Source organism: Mixophyes fleayi, chromosome 1 (assembly GCF_038048845.1).
Source record: "Mixophyes fleayi isolate aMixFle1 chromosome 1, aMixFle1.hap1, whole genome shotgun sequence".
NCBI classification, from domain to species: Eukaryota; Metazoa; Chordata; class Amphibia; order Anura; family Limnodynastidae; genus Mixophyes; species Mixophyes fleayi.
In genome coordinates, this window is record NC_134402.1 from 399,000,544 (window position 1) to 399,020,418 (window position 19,875).

Below are 19,875 nucleotides of genomic sequence, written 5' to 3' on the forward strand. Positions count from 1 at the left end.
TTTCCACATGTGTTATAATCTCACACCAAGCAGTAAAGCAAAAAACATAACACTGGTGTATTTTTCAATGGATGACGCTTAACAAAAATCCTTGAGCTCTATACCAAGAAGAAAGTTCATACATTTGCATCTGTTTATTGGATGGAGAGACATACACAGCTCATATGTGCATAAGCTTAATAAATTGTGTACTAAATATTTTCAAGGACACAAACTAACATTCACCTAAACTGGAAATATAACTTGGTCCAAATTGTTTTACTATTATTCTATTAATTTTTTAAAATCTTAAATTAAATAAAAACATGTACAATAGTACATTAAATGATATAGGAGAACTGAACTAATATAATTCTCTACAAAACCAATAAAGCTACAATGTGCTGAAAAGTTTGTATCACAGTTTAGACTTCCAAACACAAAACAAGTTTAGTGTAACAATAATATACAAACAAGTATGATAATGAGAAACTCAAGAGCATTTAAAAAAAAGAGGATTTATATACTTACATTAAATCCGTTTCTCTGATTCCGTCTGGGGGACACTGCTTACCATGGGTTGTGGAGGGGAGCACGGGAGTTGGCACCTACCGTATTTCCCCATGTATAAGATGCACCTTTTTCCCCCAAATTTTGGGTCTAATAACTGGGTGTGTCTTATACAGGGGTAGTAGCACTTACCCTGTCAGATGACTCCTCTGACCGGTAAAGTCTTCTGCCTTCTCTCTGTCTGATCCTGATGCTGGAAACCAGATTAAGGTCCTCTCTGTGATGTCCAGATGTCCGTTCAGGACCTTGAGGTCCTGAAAGGATTGTCAAGGTCCTGAAAGGACATCCGGACATCGCAGAGAGGACCTTAATCTGGTTTCCAGCATCAGGATCAGACAGAGAGAAGACAGAAGACTTTACCAGACAGAGGAATCATCTGACAGGGTAAGTCAGAATTCACTATAGCGTTCTCTCCTCTGTATAAGCTGCACAAATACTCTGTGAAAAAATTAAGGATAATGTTTATACTCAATTTTTTCACATGATTTATATAGGTGCGTCTTATACAGTGGAGCGTCCTATACATGGGGAAATACGGTAGCTAGTTAATCTTTAGCACTGCTGACAGACCCCTCCCCTCTACAATCCCCCCGCCTCTTCCTCAGTTAATTAAAAAGCCCCAAGGAGATAGATCAATCAACCAAGAGCATACAGAGGAAAGGCAGAAGGGAAGGATCGCAGTGTCCCCCAGACGGAATCAGAGAAACGGATTTAACGTAAGTATATAAATCCTCTTTTCTCTTTCATCCAGTCTGGGGGACACTGCTTACCATGGGGACGTTCTAAAGCAGCCCCCTAAGGGTGGGACCGGTCTGAAAGCCCCGCTCGTAGAGCACTACGAGCAAAATTTGCATCCGCGGACGCGAATACATTAAATTGATAGAATTTGGTAAATGTGTGGACAGAAGACCAGGTGTCTGCCCTGCAAAGCTGGTCAGCAGAAGCCCCATTTTTTGCTGCCCATGACGCCCCTACCGATCTGGTGGAATGGGCCGTAAGTCTCTCTGGCACAGGAAGGTTAGCTCTTAAGTAAGCCTGCTTAATAGTTGCCGTAATCCATCTTGCAATGGACTGTTTAGAGGCTGGCCAGCCTCTTTTGCTAGAATCATAGAGAACAAACAGGGAATCTGTTCATCTAGTTTGAGATGTTCTTTTGACATAAATACGGAGAGCCCTAACCACATCTAACTTTTCCATAGATCGCAGATCAGACTGAGAAGTAGATGAAAAAAACGGAACTACAATTTCCTGGTTCAAATGGAAGGACACCACTTTTGGAACAAAAGGAGGGAGAGTTCTCAAAACCGCTATGTCCTCGTGAAAAATTAAATATGGTTCCCGGCAAGACAGAGCTCCCAATTCCGACACCCTACGTGCCGAAGCAATTGCCAAAAGAAAAACAACCTTCCAGGTCAAACACCTAAAATCTGCCTCAAGTAAAGGCTCAAAAGGAGGACCTTTAAGCATGTCCAGTACCAGGTTAAGATCCCATGGTGCTGTAGGCGGAACATAGGGAGGTTGAATATGTAAGATAAGTTTTGATATCTGGCAAATCCGCTAATTTCAGGTGGAAAAAAGACTGAAAGTGCTGATACCTGAACTTTTAGAGAACCTAAACGAAGCCCTGCTTCCAGCCCATCCTGAAGAAAAGCCAATAAGCGAGGGAGACGAAAGGAAGACGTGTGACATGTCCTATTTTCGCACCATCTGATATAGGCTCGCCAAATCTGGTGGTAGATGCGAGCTGAAACTGGCTTTCGAGCTCGCATCATAGTGTTCACTACACTGGAGGAAAAAACCCCTAACCCTCCAGAGGCTGGCTTCAACAGCCATGCCGTTAAACTGAGCTGAGGTAAATTCTGGTGACGGAAGGGACTTTGAAGAAGGTCGGCTCGTGACGGAAGACGAAATCCTTGTCCTACCGCCATTGAGATTATGTCCGCGTACCACACTCGGCGTGGCCATGAGGGAGCTACTAGAATTACCGGTAGACCGCCTTGCCTTACTCGTCTGAGCACGCGAGGAAGCATGGGAATCGGAGGAAACAGGTATGTTTCTATGACATCGTCATTACGTCCACTGCCACCGCTAAGGGGTCTCTTGCCCTTGCGCAAAACCTGGGAACTTTCTTGTTGTGTCTGGAGGCTATGGGATTTATATCCGGAAGACCCCACCTCTGAACTAGAGACTGAAATACTTCCGGATGGAGTGACCACTCCCCCAGCATCATTTGATTTCGACTTAGGTAGTCGGCCTCCCAATTCTTTATTCCCGGAATGAATACTGCCAAGATTGCTGGAACATACTGTTCTGCCCAAGCAAAAATCTGAGCTGCAATTTTCATTGCGGCTGCACTCCTGGTTCCTCCCTGCCTGTTGACATATGCCACAGCCGTGGCATTGTCGGACTGAACTCTGACAGGGTGGCCCTGAAGGAGGGACTGGGCCCCCCGAAGGGCTAAAAGAATTGCCTTCAACTCCAACACGTTTATTTGTAAGGCCGATTCCTGAACCGACCAAAGTCCCTGGAGCCGCATGTGCAGGATTACCGCCCCCCAACCTCTCAGGCTGGCATCGGTCGTGGCTATGATCCATGACCATGGAGCGAAAGACCTGCCCACCGACATGTGATCCTGATTCAGCCATCACTGGAGCGATTCTCTCGCCCCCGGAGACAGCGAGATCCTCTGGAGATCCAAGCATATGTGGGATCCTGACCATTTCTGTAACAGATCCCACTGGAAGCATCGAGAATGAGCCCGACTGAAGGGGATCGTTTCGAAGGAGGCCACCATCTTCCCAAGCAGCCGCATGCACAAATGAATTGAGGGATTGGGAGAGGACAAGACCCGAGATGTTATAGCCCGGATTGAACTGATCTTCTCCGTAGGCAGGAACACCTTCTGCCGACTGATATCCATGATAAGCCCCAGGAAGACCATGCGTTGACACGGAACCATCTGGGATTTCTTTAAGTTTATCAGCCACCCATGGCTCTCGAGGACTGTCAAGGTGAGGGATAAGTGCTGACGTAAGCAAATCTCTGAGGAGGATTTGATGAGCAGATCGTCCAAATAAGGCACGACCTGAACTCCTTTTAAGTGAAGACACGCTGCCATGACCCACATGATCTTCGTGAAGACCCTTGGAGCTGTGGAGAGGCCGAAGGGAAGGGCCCGAAACGGATAATGGGAGGAATCCCACTGTGAATCTTAGGAGAGACTGATGGTCGCTCCAAATGGGAACGTGGAGGTATGCGTCCTTTATGTCTATGGAAGCCATAAACTGATCCTTCACTAAGCCGTTTATTACCGACCTCAGGGATTCCATCCGAAATCTGTCCACCCGTAAGTGCACATTGAGGTTCTTTAGGTTTAAAATGGGTCGAAAGGACCCGTCCGGCTTCTTGACCAGAAACAGATTTGAATAAAACCCCTGTCCCTTCTGGTTGTCTGGGACCCTGCAGATGACTTTGTGAAAGAAGAGAGGCGACACAGGCCTGTATTGCCTGTCTTATTGTTGGATCTCGGGGTAGCGGGGTTACAAAGAAACAATGTGGTACCGGACCCAGCAGGTCTATCATGTACCCACTTGATATAATGCCCCGAATCCAAGGGCCTTGGGATGACGCTGTCCATTGTTCCCGAAACAGAGACAGAAGTCCCCCCCACTGGCGCCACCTCCGGCAGAGTAGAGTGGTCAACAGGACGCAAGCTTCTCCTGTGTCTTGGAGGCCTGGCGCCTAGCTGCAAACGAGGCTCTACCCCTGACAGAGTAGACTCGAGCATTTGGTTATCTACCTCTGAATGACTGCCCTCTAGGCAAGGAGATCCCCCTAAAGGGCTGATGAAAGGAGCTGACCCGAAGAGTCTGGCCCCTACTTGAGAATACCGGCAAAGAAGTGCTTTTGCCCCCTGTTGCCTGGGAAATCATAGTATCCAATTCCGGGCCGAACAAACCTGCTGCTGAAAAGGGAATGGTTTCAACGGATTTTTTTGATTCCGAATCTCCTTCCCAGGATTTCAGCCATAACGCTCTTCTTGCTGAAATAGATGCAGCCTGAATAGAGGAGGGCACAGACGCTGAGTTCTGGGCCGCCTCATAAAGGTACCCCGAAGCCTCTTTCAAACGCAAAGCCAGGGGAAGTAAATCAGAGTTCTGTAAGGCCTCTGCCAGTTGGTCTACCCATGCTTCCATGGCTCTAGCAACCCAAGCTGAAGCAAATGTGGGTCTAAAGGAAGAACCCGAATCTATAAATATAGATTTTAGCTGGGATTCCACTCTGCGATCATTGGCATCCTGCAGAGTTGCTGAACCTGGAACTGGTAGTAAAGTGTGTCTGGCCAAACGGGCTACTGGAATATCCACCTTAGGAATACTCTCCCAGCGAGCCACGTCTTCCTCCTGCAATGGATACAGGGAAGAGAACCTTCAGGGAACAGAGAACCTTCTATCTGGCTGTTTCCAGGCTCCCTCTGCAATATCTGAGTTCTACAGAAGGGGGAAAACTGATAGCCTTCCTTTTGGCCTTCTTAAAGAGACTAAAGGTCCAACGCTTGTCTCACCGCTAACACCAAATCTTCAGTAAATTGGCTTTTAGTGTTCTCCTCCTGCTCCAAAGGTTGAACCTGGTCAGGATCAGAATTTATTCCCCCTCCTCCTCTGAAAACCCCTCAGAGTCTGAAAGGACCATAAGGGTATTAGCGAATCTAGGCCGCTTCCTTTTAGCAGGCGGGATGTTTGGGGATTCAATTAACTGGTTTAGTTTATCCAAACCTTTTATAAATGCTGCCGGTTCTGTGGGAACAGGGGCCTGGTCCGTAAGCAATGAGGAAGGTCCTGGTATAGACGTTCCAATAGAACCTGTGGTAGAAGGGAGGCCCAAAGGTGTACTAGCATTATTAGCCACCGAGGCTGCCACACTAGATAGCAACTGATTGGATTGTGAAACCATCTGTGCTAAGGAGGAAATCGACTGTGTCAGGGAGGCCACCCAGGCCAGTCCTCCGTTAGTGGGGCTGGAATATGCTGGGTTTGCGCAGGGGGGACCCCTGCTTCGCAGACAGAGCAGAGCGCCAACGGGTCTTTCTGCCCACATGGTAATTTTACATTACATCTTGAACATGTAAAATATTTTGCCATAGGGCCCTTTCCTTTATCTGTCATTTTTATAAAGGAAGGCACACCAAACACACAGACTTAAATTTTTAGATTTAGCTGAGAGAGAGAGAGACTGTAGAGAGAATAGTGGGAAAAAACAAGTAATCAACTAATCTGACATAAAAGTTGTACTTGTATTTTGTTAAACAATATAATATCTTGGCAAGTAGGAGAACTACAATATAACCCCTACTAGCTCACTTTGCAGTCAGCAATACAGTAATAGGTGTTTAAATAAATCAGATACTTAGCCCACAGGCCAAACAGGGGAGAAGTCCAACAGCAGTGTCCTGGTGCCTGCTCCCTCTGATCTGTGTCCTTTTCACGGGCTTCTCCTTGGCGCCAGAAGACCGGGCTAGTCCAAGTCTCTCTGGAGAGCAGGGGAGCTCGATGTCTTAGCCCCCCCCCTCTGATAATGCTGTCTCTCTGTTACAGTGTTACTCCGTTTTTTTGATATAAAAAATGGTATGCAGCAGAGTAGTGGTCTCCGCAACGGTTTGCACCCCGATGCCCCCTCCTATGTATGAGGGGGGATCTTGGTATGGCCCGCTCCTCCGCGGATCCAAGATGGCCGCCAGCATTTGTAATCTCCAATAACCGGCGCTCTATGCCTGCAGTGGCAGTGCCGGTTATCGGGGAGGCTCCAAGAGTGACAGCGGTCCGGAGAGACCGCTTGTCACTCTCTATTCAGGCACCCTATTCTTTTCTCTCTGTCAGTGAGAGACTCTGGCTCTCATCTGACAGAGTAGTGCCTGCGCTGCTATGCTGGGAGTGTGTTCTCTATAATAGAACACACTCCCAGGTCTGCCACATAGATAAAAGATCCTAAAGAGTAATAAAAATGAAAATAAATAAAATCAAAGTAAAAATTACATGCAGTAGCTAAAACACTGCCCAACTCCATGGACACCTAAAAAAAAAAAAACTGAGGAGGAAGAGGCGGGGGGATTGTAGAGGGGAGGAGTCTGTCAGCAGTGCTAAAGATTAACTAGCTAGGTGCCAACTCCCGTGCACCCCTCCACAACCCATGGTAAGCAGTGTCCCCCTGACTGGATGAAAGAGAAAAGGGGTTTTGCACCAAATAAATTTGAAAAATCCCCTCCATTCTATATATTACTTTGGTGGGGGTCCAGTTACTGTACACACATACCAACTCTCATTCCGCACACCTTGGATTTCCCTTTAACAGGGGAGATCTGAACCAGTGTCTCTAAGGGATTCAATTAGAGACAGAGCCGAGCAGTGCCAAAAGTTATAAACATAGCTAACCAGCTTTATGCCGGAAGCCTGCTTACAGTAAATGGTCACCCCAAAGTACTGTTATTGGGAATGGTGAGGATTTTGTGCACCCGGAGGAAACCCACGCAAACACGGGGAGAACATACAAACTCCACACAGATAAGGCCATGATCGGGAATTGAACTCATGATCCCAGCGCTGTGAGGCAGAAGTGCTAACGACTTATCCACCGTGCTGCCCATTATTGCTTAACTACCACTTGGCTTGCTTTACAAATTACTAATCAAACAGTATCATTTCAGTTATCATAAAAACTTGTTCACAAAAATGGCGTTTGGATTTTTTTCATTAGGACACCTTAAAACAGTACATGATGGCTCTGGTAAGTTAAACAATCATAAAAACGTATGAATAAAAAGTCAGCAGCATGCAGCCAACATGGAACTTCTCCAAGGCATATTATTAAGAATCTGTTTAAATGAAATGTGATTTTTATTCAATAGTACATTTAAACTGCAATACAGATGCATTGGCTTGAAGAAGCTCTTAAATAAAAGGAATCTGGTTTTGTAGTTTACAATAAAAGGTGACAAAAAAAAACCTCCAAGTTGCAATATGATGGTAAGCCTAAACAAGGCATTCTACACCTGTGGTATACACATAGATTTCTAATTTTTTGGGCTTTGTGGTGCTTTAATGACATCAAGGGCCAGATACCCTACTGGGGAAATTCATGTAGAGGGTTGAGGAACGCAGCTATAATTACAGCTACAAGCTTCAGCGTCCTGCTAAAATTAAAATGTTTACATTTGTTCTCAAGATAATCTAAAGATGACCCTAACAGAATAGGGGTAAGTTTCAAGTAGAATATAAACTTTGCAAAAACGTCACATGTGCTTGAGGTATAATTTCTCTTAACAACTACAAACTTGGCAAAAATAGGATTTTTGTACTTACCGTAAAATCTCTCTCAGAACACGAGTTGGGGGGACACTGCTCACCTTGGGGAAGTTTCAAAGCTGCCCCTATGGGTGGGAATGCTCAGAATGAGGGCTACATAAAACTTTACGGCCAAAACTTGCGTCTTTTGAAGCAAAGACGTGGAAACAATAAAACCTGGTGAATGTATGAACAGAAGACCAAGTAGCTACCCTACACAACTGCTCAGCCGAGGCCCCATGCCGCGCCGCCCAAGAGGCGCTACCGGACCTCGTGGAATGAGCTGTCAGACCTTCAGGAATAGGAGAGCCCTCCAATCTGTATACCTGCAGGATAGTAGCGGTGATCCATCTAGACACAGTCTGCTTTGCAGCTGGCCAGCCATGCTTGTGATCGTCATACAGGATTAGAAGACTATCCGTTTTTTTAACCAAAGCTGTACGGTCCACATAAATCCTCAAAGCTCTGACCACATCTAAAGAGACCGAGTCCTGACCAGGCGCCAGCGAATCCTGAAGAAGAACCGGCAGAATAATACCCTGATTTATGTGAAACCTCGAGATCACCTTTGGTTGAAACGTAGGGGTAGTTCTAAGCACCGCACAATCGTCAAGGTAAATCAGAAGAGGAGCCCGACATGACAGGGCTGCCAACTCTGAAACCAGTCTGGCCAAAGCAATGGCCAGCAAAAAGGTCACTTTCCACAAGAGAGGTTTTAAAGAAACAGTCTCCAAAGGGCAACTTTTGAAGTACATGAAAAGGACCAGGTTTAGGTCCCACGGAGCCACTTGCGGAACAAAAGGCGGTTGTACATGAAGTACACCCTGTAGAAACGTCTGCACCTCCGGCAACAGAGCGATACCTTTCTGAAAATACACAGACAATGCCGCTACCTGGACCTTAAGGGACGACAACCTCAATCCCTTGTCCAGACCATCTTGCAGAAAAGCAAACACCCTGGCTAAACGAAAGGAATTAGTAGGCACTTTGATCTTCTCACGTAACATATATATGCTTTCCAAATGCGGTGATAAATGGTGACTGGTGAAAACCAAGGCCCAGGCGAAAAAACACTTTCTCTGAAACCCCTTTCTTTCTGAGAATCAATTTACTGAGAAGATCCTTCCTGAGAGGCAGATGCCAAGGACGATCCCCCAACATGTCTAGAAGATCTGAGAACCATGCTCTTCTTGGCCAATCTGGTGCCAGTAGAATCACTGGAACCCTTTCACCTCTCACTTTCTGCAAGATCTGCGGCAGCATCGGAAGTGAAGGGTAAAGGTACACCAACTTGAAGTTCCAGTGTAACATCATAGCGTCCTTTAAGAATGCCTGAGGGTCTCTTGACCTGGCACAAATACCTTTCTACCTTGCGGATGTGCCGCGAGGGCATCATGTCCATTTCTGGCTGACCCCACTGGAGGACTATTTGAGAAAACACCTCCGGATGGAGTGACTATTCGCCTGGATGAAGGGCATGCTGACTTAAGTAGTCAGCCTCCCAGTTGTCCACCCCCAGGATGAACACCGCTGAAATTCCATTTAATGATCTTTGACACTTTCTTCATGGCAAGAGAACTCTTTGTTCCTCCTTGACAATTTATGTAAGCTACCGCCGTAGCTTAGTCAGACTATTCAGATTGGCCGACTTGCCGGGAAGGACTGTGCCTGAACTAGAGCACTGAATACTGGCCGTAGCTTCAGAACATTTATGGGCAACCATGCTTCCTCCGTTGTCCAAATCCCTTGCAATCTGAGGTGAAGAGTGACTGCACCCCACCCCAACAAGCTGGCATCCATCATTACCACGGTCCAGTCCCACACCGGAAAAGGACGCCCCTGTGTCCCTCCTCAGCCACCAAAGAAGAGACAGGCGTGTTGTCTGTGACAACCGAAAGACCTGCCTTTCTAAGCAGGGATCCGACCTTGACCACTTTGCCAGAATCTCCTGATGGAACTTGCGCGAATGGAAACGAACTGCAGAGCCTCAAACGAGGAAATCATGCGACCCAGTAGCTTCATACACTGAAGTACTGAGACACAATTTAGAGATAAAAGATCTTTTACCTGACACTGGATCTTCTACACTTTGTCTGAAGGGAGAAAAACCCTCTGACAATTGGTGTCAAACAACAATCCCAGAAACACCATACATTGGGTTGGTATCCAACTGGAATTTTTGCAGTTGATCACCCATCCGTGTTCCTGCACAAAGTCCCTGGTCAGCTGCAGATGTGACTGAAGCCCAGGTACCTACTCCACCTTGATCAGCAGGTCTAGGTAAGGTAAAATAGTCACCTCCTGTAAATGCAGCTGAGCTGCCATTATAGCTATCACCTTTGTGAACACTCGCAGTGTGGTGGCCAAACCGAATGTGAGAGCCATGAACTGAAAATGCCCCAGGCCCACTGCAAGAGACTTTGATGACCTATCCATATCAGAAAGTGTAGTTAAGCATTCTTGATATCCAAGGATGCTAAGCATTCGCCTTTCTTCATGGAATTTATCACAGATCTGACGGACTCCATTCGAAAGCTGGGTACCCGTCAGCAGGTGTTGAGGTCCTTCAGGTTTAGAATTGGTCTGAAGGACCTATCCAGTTTTAGCACCAGAAAAGGGTGAGCATAAAAGCCTTTACCATTCTGCCCCAACAAAACTGGAAGAATCACCCCGGCATCCTGAAAGCGACTGTACGGCCCCCCTGCAAAGCCTGTCTTTTCTCTGACTCCCTGGGAAAAGGTGTAGTCATGAAACACCGTGGTGGTGCCCTCATTAGGTCCAAGATGTATCCCCTGGACACTATACCTTTCACCCAGGCGCCTGTGATAAACCTGAGCCACCCCTCCTGAAAATGCAGTAGACGTGCTCCCACCACCAGAGCCCACAGTGGAGGATGCAGGAAGTCATGCCGATTGTTTGTCTGCTGGCTATGGGGCAGGGCGACGTCGTTCCAGGCCTGTCTGCCTCTTTGCCACCCTCCCCTTGTAACCGGGGCTTGGCTACTGGAAGAACCACCTCTACAGCGCATTGACAAACCAAAAGGAGTGAAAACGCCTCCCTACTGCTTTCGGTGCAGCTTCCGGAAGAAGAGCATTCTTCCCCCTTGTGGCCTGAGTGATGAATTTGTACAAAGGAGAAGCAAATAAAGCCGCTCTGTCATTTGGGACAGATTCCTAAGCTCTCTTGGAATCAGCATCCACTTCCCAAGATCTTAACCACAATGTGTGCCTAGCTGCCACTGCTAAAGAAGAGGTTTTTGACAACCCCTGACCCGCATCCAGAACTGCAGCCCCTAAAAACTCAGCAGCATCTTTAATATGCTCTGCCAGAGGAGCCAACTCAGTTCTAGCTACGCCAGACTGAATTCCTGCATGGAGGGTAGTGGCCCATTTTTCGACAGCTTTAATGACCCAAGTCCCTGTTATCACCAGTCGCAGGGACATCCTAGACGCTAAATAAATAGATTGCAAAATCGCTTCATACTATGTGTCAGTACTGTCTTTAAGCGACACTGCACTCTGCAACAGAAAAACAGTAGACTTCGCCAAGTGTGCAATAGGAGCATCGATACTGGGATGAGTCTCCCATGATCCTACCTCCGAATCTGAAAAGGGGTAGAAAAGTTTTGTATCGTCTGGGAATCAAATATATTATCAGGCTTAAGACTGGCCTAGTCCCAAATTTCCAACAGTTCTACAGGAGGGAATATATTTTTTTGTTTGCCCTTTTAAACATGGAGGTCTGTGACACAGATTGTTCCCCATCCGATATGATAAGAACCTGTCACACTGCCAGGATAAGGTCCTCAATGACTTGTCTATTGGACATATCCTTCTGACCTGTGGGCAAGTGGGTAAGTCAGAATCCTCTAGAACATCACCATCTCCCAATTCGGATGGATCCATGTCCAAATCTACTAACTCCTGGGCAATAGCCAGACCCAAGCGTTTACGCCGTCCTCCTGCTATACTAGAATGGAACAATTTTTCAAGGGAATTAGACACTCTGGTCAATCCCTGTACCTCTAAGACTAGACTAAAAGTGCCCTTCTCCGTAAGCACCAAGAAAAACACGGAGCTCTTCCTGTGCAGGGGACATAGAGGAGAGCAGGTTTGACAGGTTTTTAGTGCCATTACTCCCACAGCACCCTCTATACCCCAAGGTGAGCAATGTCCCCCCAACTAGTGTGAAAGAGAAAATTCAAATAAAAAAAAAAAGTACTCTCAAGAAACAGTTACATAAACAAATAAAACTAGATTAAAAAAATAAAATAACTCAATTAACAACATTCCCATTCTGATACAATACAGTCAAATATTAGAGGAAATCTTAAAAATAAAATTAGATCACAATTTGCCCACACTGTTCACATTTTAGCATGAGGTGACAGGTTGTGTGTAGTGAACCCAAGTATACAATTATTTTTTCCTTCCTATTTAGGCTTCTGTAAGTCTTCAAGGTCCAAGCAGCCCTCGCCTTTCCACATAATTTAACATCATATATTCTTAGCTAGACAAGTTTAAAAGGAGCTTCACAGCAATTGGATTTGTTGCATATAAAATACTACGTTTCTCTATACCACCGCACATTAGACGCAAAGTGCCCGAGAGGTTTCTGTTCTCCACTGAATGCATCTGCTACACATGCATACCTAGAAACATCTTCAACTCTGAATGTAGCGCATTTACACTTGTGTGCACGTTTTTCAATCGCAAGCTACGCTTACACTTACATTCCACTGTGAATGTAATGTGCTAATCAGCAGCCAGACAGGAGAGGGTCCCAAACTTAGAAAAACATTTACCCAGTAAATCATCTAACCATTCATGCTCCTCCAAGTGATCTAATAGAAACATAGATTACTTACATTTAACTATATCTCAATAACAAATATTCATCAAAACTTATCTGTATCTTATTCAACCAACAGCAAATTCACACTGAGCAACACAAAAACATTTTCTTTGCAAACAAAGAATAAGAGGATTTAAAACCAAACAAATAAAAACCCCTGTCAAACAGTTTGTATTACTATTTACCTCCTTTGCGTCCAAATCTGGAATCCATTACTCTTTCAATCGTTTCAAACTCATCTTCATCTGCTTGCGGGACATCTTCCCCACAAACTTCCAATAAGTCATCAGAGTCCGTTTTCATTTCCTCATCTTCCTTATAGCTGACATTAACTGTAGCCTGCCGCCTAGATCCTCGCTTATCAAAGTCGTCGTCATCATCATCCGAAGACTCTGTGCCTCTTTTAGGCTGACCAGTAATTTTTTTCCCATTTTTCGCTTTGGGCCTGAAACAGAAAACAACTTCTTGGTGAACAAGACAAATTACATCCAAATTTACACACAGACTATAAATCCAATAAACCATAATGCAAAATAATTACATAAATATACACTTGACCTTAAATATCATGATCCATATATAAAATGATTAGCCAGAAGTAGGGACATTTTTTATCCTTTTGTTCCAATACTTTGAAACATTAAACTACAGGTATGTTACAAATGATTGTGTCCAAGTCGTAGATAAGTTTTATAGACAGAAAAAATAGCGCTCATACAGCAACAAGATTTGTGCAGAAGTATAATCATTAGGGTAACACACTGTACAAAAATATATAGGGTTTTATTCTAGGTGTAATCATCATTTCTATAATAAAGTATTCAGTAAGCAGTTGTACACTAAAACATGCTGTTCAATACTGAATATACCCTTACCCCATATTTTCAAATTGTCTTTATTAGTAGCTACTGGTGTGTAACCATCTAAAAACAGACAAGCAGCTTAGAACCCCCCAAAACCACAATCTTACACCAAATTTTGCTAGTTGTGACAAGTTTCTGTATGCTTACATATTAGATAATATTACTGGTAAGGTAGGCAGATGGCACTTTAGCGTTACAACCTGAGAAAGATGTTTCCCCAGCAAGAATTATAGAAGTAGATTGATATTTCTTTTTAGATAATCGTTCTCCAAACAGAAAATAGGACATTGTTCAATTCTTTAAATGACTGGCCCACATCTGCATAGCATGCCTGAATCTTACACATATTCAGCTTATCACAAGAACTCTTCTACACATTGCTATATAATAAAGAAAAAGCCACAAACAATATAAAAACATGTCTGATGGTGGTACATAATGCACCCAAATAAAGAGGTGTAATTTTCATTAACAAGTAGGGAAGCATTGTAATTACAATAAATTTAGTTCTAGCAGCAACACCAGCGCTAAATCAAAACATTGTAAAAAAAAACAACAAAAAAACCCAAAACATCTACACAAGTACAGTTTAACGTATACATGTGTTAAAGTCAAAGAGAAAGAAAATGTCTGCTCCTTTCATGTGCTGATGTATTTTCATTCAAGAGAAAGTGATCATGCAATACAAGATGGAATGAGTTAAATATAAGTAACAAGTCTAAAGATCAGACATTGCTACTGCATTAAATGTCCGCACTACAGTTCTGGAATAAGCTATTTGTGCAGAAATTTCGTAATGGAAAACCAACATCAGAGACTAGCCCTTACCTGTTTTGAGATTTCTTGTTTTTTACTTTATGACTCGGTTCATAATCAGATTCGCTGTCCCTACTGCTGCTTTTCTGTCTATCCCCCCCAGTGTCGGAATCTGAACTGGAACTGGTCGATGAAGCGTCACCACCAGAACCTGAGACGGTCATCTGCCAATCGTCACTGGACATATTGAGAGGGCGGAAATGGTGAAAAGTTACAACATGCATGCTTGCCTCACACACAAACTCTAAATAAGGGGCCAGCATCACCAATAAAACAGCCACACACTTTAAATGACTTAGTTTGTGAAGCCACAAAGTGCGCAACAAATTATATCCCATACATCAAGGATAAAAACAACACTTTAAACAAGTTTTAGATTTCATTTTTAACAAGCCAAACAAGGTAAAACAAAAAAACAAAACCACTATTCTACATAATACGATTTACATACCATGAATAATTTCACAAAAAGGTCTCAAGTACTACATACCAAACAGCAAAACAAGAGACATACAATGCAAGGAGCTGCTACAAGCAACATCGGAGGTTAGCATTAGCAGAACAAAGACCAGGACAGAGCAGATGAAATACCAGGAATAGTGCAAAGCCAAAGGCAAGAGACTAACAACGCAAAGTGAAAAAAGAAAAGAAAAAAGTAGAAACCAAAAAGGTTTCAGGTAACATATTCAGCCACCAGATTTAAGAGATGAAGCCCATACCAGTAACGAAAGAATCCCATTCACATACATAAGGAGAAAACATCACTTAGCCAACCAGAATAATTTGTATACAGGAGGATATTCAGACTTATGAAAACAACCATTATAGATGCTGAAGAGAAGAGGATGACCAAGTACCTGGCCGTGAGCAGAGATGTGTGTAGAGAGCAATGAAAATAACACCAGCACCAAGAAGCATTTAGACATCAGACAAGGAATCAGCACATTTAATTTGGAAGCAACATAACTTGTATTTTGAGTTAACTTACTCTTTGTGGTTTTTCTTTTTATTGCCACTGGAGGAATCCTCATCAGAGTCTTTACTGCTGGAGGAGTCCTACAAAAAGAAGTAGAACAAAATTATTACTGAAGTTGGCGACAACATTTGGGTAGGTTTTACTTAAACTCATTCTGCTACAGATTTCTCTGCAAACCCCTTTTTTTCTTTTCATTCTTAGAAATACCTAATAAATCAATAATCATATAAAGAAGGACTGAACAGGGGAAAATGTCAGGACACTGGTCTGTAAGGTGTAGTACAAGGCATAATTTCTTATATTAGAGATGCAATAATAATGCAAACAAAATATTGAAATGTTTTTGTCATTGACAGAAGGTGCACGGTAGCGGGAGACAGCACTGTAAATAAAAATTATATGACCCCTCTGATGACCAGTAACATTGCAGATGCCAAGTTAATACTATTCATTTTGAAAACATGTGATAGCAGCTTATGTATTTCAGGCAGCATCTGCCCTTAATCATAGCTAGGATTAGAAACAGGTGCTGCCTGAAATACATAAGCTGCCATCACATGTTTTAAAGATGTAAATTAAATGAAGATACATTTTAACTTATTCAACTAAGCAGTTTCTGGAGTATTGGATTTCTCGTTCTTATCTTTAGCTGGAGTATGGAGTTTCACAGTCAAGCACCCACATGGTAGTCCTGGTTATAATCCTGACTATTACACATAGCTGGTGAATTAGGAGCGTCTTTGTTTGCAATACTATACATCAGGAAGTAGGGTGCACACAAATATTGCTTCTTTCAACATGGTATAGTCTATATTTCTAATCCAATAAAGCACATATACCAAATCCTCTTCTGTACCATATAGTCTCATGGTACTGAAAGTACAGGTGATATGGTACTCGGAAAACATAGGAGAAGTTCGTTCTAGGTCACAAGAAGCAGGTAACATTATTCAAAAATGGCCCATCTAGAGCGTGTGTGTATCAGAGTGTGTATTGTGACAAAGTCACTAGGTTAGAGAATCATGGCAGGTATATTTCACCGAGGTTCCTAACCTACTTGTTTTAAAACCCCAGGAAAATGTTATTGTAATTATATTACGGTGCTGAAAGGCTATAGGCTTGTTGAAAAGTTGGAAAAGGGTCCTGGAGTTTATAGATGGCGAGAGAGGGCAGGTTCCACTCATTAGGCCCATAAACCAGATCTTCCAAGTTACCAGTAATTCTGCTGGTAATCAGGAGCTGCACCTGAGTGGTGCTGGTAAAAGGCTGCAGAAAGCCCGATATCTGCCTGTAAGTAACTGTACTGAAACTTATTTTTGTTTTTGTCTTAGTTTGTTAGTCAGGAGTGACTAGTGTTTAGTTAGAGCCGGACAGCAAGGTGTTTATTTTGGAGTTTTGTTAATGAATAAAACTAGCTATAGGCCAGTTGCACAAAACTTTTGGACTTGTATGAAATCTCTCAGCTGCTATAAACACCATCTACCCCAGGAGATGGTAACAGGGTGTGTGTGTTAGTTACCCTTGCTAAAAAACAAAACAAAAAACCCACACACTAGATTTTAGGTATATAAGGATTTAGGAAAAGAGTCTGCATTCATTTACATGCCTCTTCAGAGTTGCTGTTTGAAGATGCTGGCGGTTTCTGCTGTAGCTGCTGCTGCTGCTGTTGCTTTCTCAGCATAGCAGATCTCTGTACAGCTAGAATGCTGGGATTGGATTTCCAGAACTGCAAAATAAGAAACAGCACATTAATAAATATCCAATCTACCTTTACTTTATAACAGTAAATATGAAAAAGCAGCATAAACAGGAATAATTTAAGAATACATTTTTAATTAACTATTTATAGAGTGCCAAACATATCCTATAGTACTACAGAAACAGGGAGATTACGAATGTTAGCGTAAAGACAAATAGTAAGTTAAATTAGTGTGGCACTGGCATTTTAGAATACCATGTTTTTAAAGCAACTCCCTTTTAAAAATCCATATACACTGCTGTGTACTCTCCTAATTCACACATTACCTCAGCTCCATCCAGCCTGGGAGACTTTGACTGAACAGGTTTCTTTTCTTTTGACGTGTCTGACTCGGAATCTGACTGGCTTCCAGATTCTGAGCCACTATCTGAGTCACTGCTTCCAGACTGACTACTACTTCCATCACTACTGCTCCCAGAGCTAGACCCTGATCCAGAACCAGATTCATCATCTGATCGGCTGTTTAAAAAGAAAAAAAAAATGACATGTGAACAAAGTTGAAAATTTACAATACTATTAAGCTACAGATATAGCAACATACCACAACAAATATTAAATTCAGGATGGGCTCAGTTCATTGTTAAGTCTTGTCTAGTACATAAAGTTTCCAGTTGGCCAAAATTAAAAGAACCATCACCTGCCATATTTTACCAACCAGTCTCCACTCCCTTTGTTGTGTTTGAGTTAATTGATAACACTCAGAAGCTGTATAAGTATTTGACAGACAAGCAAACACATACATAAATATAAAGTTACTTAATAGACATTGGGCCTGCACATGCAGCCAGTATGTGCCAGCAGTGGGATTGAGTCTACAAAGTGTCTAAAATTGTGCCAATAAGATACAGCACCATTTTTCTGAAAACAACCAGATGTCTATTGAGAAAATTGATAATAGTGGAAAAAAAATGGCGTCTCAGCCATCATTACAGAGTATCCCATAAATGACAATTAGGTTCAGATCTAGGAGCTGAGAAAGGCCATGACATATGGAGAACATGAGTGTCATGCTTATCAAAACCATTGGATGACCATGCTCTGTGGACGAGAGCACTTATTCTGAAAGACACCCCTCCAGTCAGGAAAGAAGTGTTGCAACATGGAGTGAAGTTGATCATCTAGCACCATTATTTAGCAATAAGCATTGATCGTCCCGTTAAGAGAATAATCCAAATCAAAATAGCAAAAAATATACCACACAGCAATCAGGTAACTTCACTGCTGGAAACAAGAAGACAAGGCAAGTGCATGTGAGACTGTTGCCATCACACATGCACTCACCTTTGTTGACAATGGTGAGGGATAATTCATTTGACCACATAACCTTCCTCCGTTGTTCAGTAGTCTGGCTGTGCTCTATGCACCAATGATCTTGCATTGCCAGGTGTGATGAGCAGTTGATGTGCTGGAACCAGACTATGATATCTTGCTCTGAGGGCAGGCTTTATCAAACCTGCTTCTTGTGCCACAGGTCATACTTTGCAACCAATATATTTACAGTTGCTTGATTGTTTTGCCTTCCACTTTGAATTAATGAACAGATATCACAAACTTGGGAGTATATGCTGCTATCCACTGCTGCATCTTGCAGATTATATTTTTCCCTTGGACTTATATGAGGATATCTCCTTAGACACTGCTGCTTGTGAAACATTAGCAAGTTCAGCCGCCTTGGTCACCGAAACTCCTGCCAAATAGGCCCCAACAAAAACTCAAATTTCAAAGTCAATGAAGTCTCCTTTGCAGCTATGTTAGCCACAATTATAGATAACTAGGACAAACAAACAATTTTCTACATAACGGATTCTGCTTGACAGTTATTTGCCTAAGTAATGCTTTAGTCGCACTGTATGGAAGCTCTCGCTTTCCCTCATTTACTAAAAAGAGTTTACATTTCTTGGTCCACTACTTGTATAATGCTGGACTGCAACAATGGAGCTCTGCAGTGAATCAGATGCACTCCCTGTCACACCCTTACTGGCATTAAAGTTGAATGTATACTACAAACTGGTCAGCAGAGCTTGCCTTTGTACACTCAAAAATTGAACCTTTTTGCTATGTAGGGGTAACAGTGACTCCAGCAGAGGTCTTCACTGAAGTCCTGCACAAAGGTGAGAAAGGGGCACTCGTTTAAATATTTTGTCCCCCTTTGCCATGTCAAGTAGGAGTCTGGTACCAAGGTAGGGGATGTGTGACTGGGATGCCCTACTGATTAATATAAACTCTTGATAGCAATAAAATAGGACAATCATGTTGATACTCGATAAACTTGCACTTAAAGAACAGAAGGTATGAATAATATTGAATTCAATAGACTATCAAAAATACGAACCATATGTTACTTTTAAAAGAAGTTGTACACACCACTGGTTTTGACAATTGTCCTCTGGAAGACCGCTGTGAAAAATCTTTTCAAGAGTGTGAAACTATTCAGTGTAATAGATATTAACCCCCGCCTCCCCCAATCCCAACACATATAAAACTATGCAGGCCAAAACCATTGAACAAGCACACTTACACTTGGCCAGTAAAGCATTTTTACGTGGTTTGACTGCCAGAAATTTACATAAAAGTTTAAGCAATTAAACAGTTTAGTCAGTCTTATTAGTTACACATTACAAAGCTTTATGTGATTGCATTCAATTTTTAAACAAGAGTACTATTACACAAGTACTGAGCAAAGAACTAAGATTTCTAAAAGATATAGCAAAATAGGTACAT

General features: G+C 42.9%; 1 protein-coding gene across 1 annotated transcript in view; it reads right to left on the bottom strand.

The window, feature by feature from the left end:
• Positions 1-19,875, bottom strand: part of CHD1 (chromodomain helicase DNA binding protein 1) — a 77,590-nt gene that overhangs the window by 53,031 nt on the left and 4,684 nt on the right. The window contains exons 3-7 of the mRNA XM_075181350.1: positions 17,421-17,613; positions 17,002-17,121; positions 15,408-15,475; positions 14,432-14,596; positions 12,926-13,185 (exon numbers count right to left, since the gene is read on the bottom strand). Of these exons, the coding sequence (XP_075037451.1) occupies positions 12,926-13,185; positions 14,432-14,596; positions 15,408-15,475; positions 17,002-17,121; positions 17,421-17,613 (806 nt within the window). The remainder of the gene's footprint in view (positions 1-12,925; positions 13,186-14,431; positions 14,597-15,407; positions 15,476-17,001; positions 17,122-17,420; positions 17,614-19,875) is intronic.